Source organism: Plasmodium reichenowi, chromosome 10 (assembly GCF_001601855.1).
Source record: "Plasmodium reichenowi strain SY57 chromosome 10, whole genome shotgun sequence".
Classification (NCBI taxonomy): domain Eukaryota; phylum Apicomplexa; class Aconoidasida; order Haemosporida; family Plasmodiidae; genus Plasmodium; species Plasmodium reichenowi.
Window position 1 is genome coordinate 300,618 of NC_033655.1, and position 2,059 is coordinate 302,676.

The window sequence follows — 2,059 nt, forward strand, 5'->3', positions numbered from 1 at the left end:
AAAAAAAAAAAAAAAAAAAAAAAAAAAGTAAAAACCAATATTAAACATAATTAATTATATCTATTATTTTATTATTTCATTTTATTTTATTTTATTTTTTTTTTTTGTTGTTTATTAATTTATATAAAAAATAGTGAAATTTTAATTATTCTACAAATATATATATTATATATAATATTTACATATATATAATATATATATAAGAAGACATTAAATAAATACATAAAAGTAATTATAAAAAAATATATATATTCAGGAATGAATTTTTTTAGAATATGTAATTATAACGATATAAAAAGGATATACACATTATAATAAAAATAATAATAACAATATATATATATATATATATATAATATAACTTAAAATTAAAACAAAGTATTTTATCAATTTTTATTAGTTATAATATTCCAAAAAATAAAATAAATAAATATAAATACATATAAATATATATATATATATATATTATATATATATATATATATATATATATATATTTTTTTTTTTTTTTTTATTTACTTCCTTTTTTGCTTCTTTATAAACTTTTTGTTATTTTTATCAGCTTCCCTTTTAAATCTAAAATCACTTTTCCTCTTATTAAAAGAGTTGAAATTATTTTGTCCATCATTTTTTTGATTAGGATTATATTTATTTTGTTGTCCTTGTTGTTGTGCTTTCACGTTATTATTTGGGTTACTTAATTTTTTCTGTAAATTACTTGTGATATATTCTAGTCTCTTTTCTAAATGTGATTTGCATGTAATAGCTATAGAAGGTTCTACAAAATTACCTAGTGCATCAACTCTAGTACATAAAGATAATTTAGCAGCCAAAGATCTACTTATTCTTCCTTTTAATTTAGGAGAGGTTTGTCCAACTAATGTTGCATGATATATAAGACCATATTTGGGTGTTTTGGATTTGGTTTTTAATGCTCTGAAGAGAGCTTTTTCTGAACCTAGTATTTGTAAAGTAGAACTTGGATGTTTAGCTAGAGACATTAAAGAACCTGCTTTTGCAATTAATTTTGCACCAACTAAATCACCTACTAAATATGTTAAATTAGGTGCAATAGAATTCATTCTATATTTTAAATATGTTGCTAAAGATTCACGATAATCTGTTAATTCTAATAATCTATCAGCTAATTCATTTATACAATTTAAATCATCATCTTCGATTTCAGTTCCCATAGATATTTCAGCTAATTGTTTTATTTCTTTTTGTATTTCTTCTGTTGTTTCTTCTAATAAATTTACATTTTTTGCATTATTTCTAAAACCTATCAATTTTACACATTTCGCATATATTTTATTATCTGTTATTACTTTACCTAACTCAGGAAAATGCCAACCATACCATTCTTTTAAACGCATTGAAAAAACATTAATTTCTTTATCTAAATCTTCTAACAACCCAACTGCCTGAACAATCATTACATCTACCTTATCAGCACTGAATTTTAATTTAAATCTATTTAATGAATGTGATAAACTTAATTTTAATAATTTAGAATCTTCCTCATTTACTCCTACTAATAATTCGTATAAATGCGTACGTATTCCTCTTATAATTTCTTGTGTTGAATTCGTATATGTTACATTTATATTATATTTCTTTTTTATCAATCCACCCAGAGTCTTATCACATAAAGCCAAGGGCTCATTCAATTTAGGTTTTATTATATTCTTTTTTAAAAATTTCTTTAACCCTTTCCCTAACTTCGATTCCATTAATTTATTTGTTTCATCAAATGCATTTTGAAACTTTTTAAATTTACTAAAACTGTACAAAGATACATTCTTTCTTGCTTCTTCGCTAGTAACAAAACATTTTTCAATATCTTTTACATCTGACTCAATTAATTTACTATTCTCAACTTTAAAAAGTCCATATCCAGCAGCAGTTTCAACTAAAATGAGCATCTTTTTTTATTTTATTTTTTTAAATAATTCTTTCTACAATAATATTATATATGTATAATATAATATATCAGGGAAATTATATAAATTTTTTATACACGATAAAAATAATTTATGTTAATATAAAAATGAAATAC

The 2,059-nt window shown here is 21.0% G+C and overlaps 1 protein-coding gene across 1 annotated transcript; it reads right to left on the bottom strand.

Annotated features, from left to right (window-relative positions):
* Positions 1-515: 515 nt before the first annotated feature.
* Positions 516-1,925, bottom strand: PRSY57_1008200 (nucleolar protein 5, putative; the record flags this gene model as incomplete). The annotated part of the gene is made up of 1 exon (XM_012907671.2): positions 516-1,925. One exon carries the CDS (start codon positions 1,923-1,925, stop codon positions 516-518), a length of 1,410 nt encoding a protein of 469 aa, XP_012763125.1.
* Between the last annotated feature and the right edge of the window lie 134 nt (positions 1,926-2,059).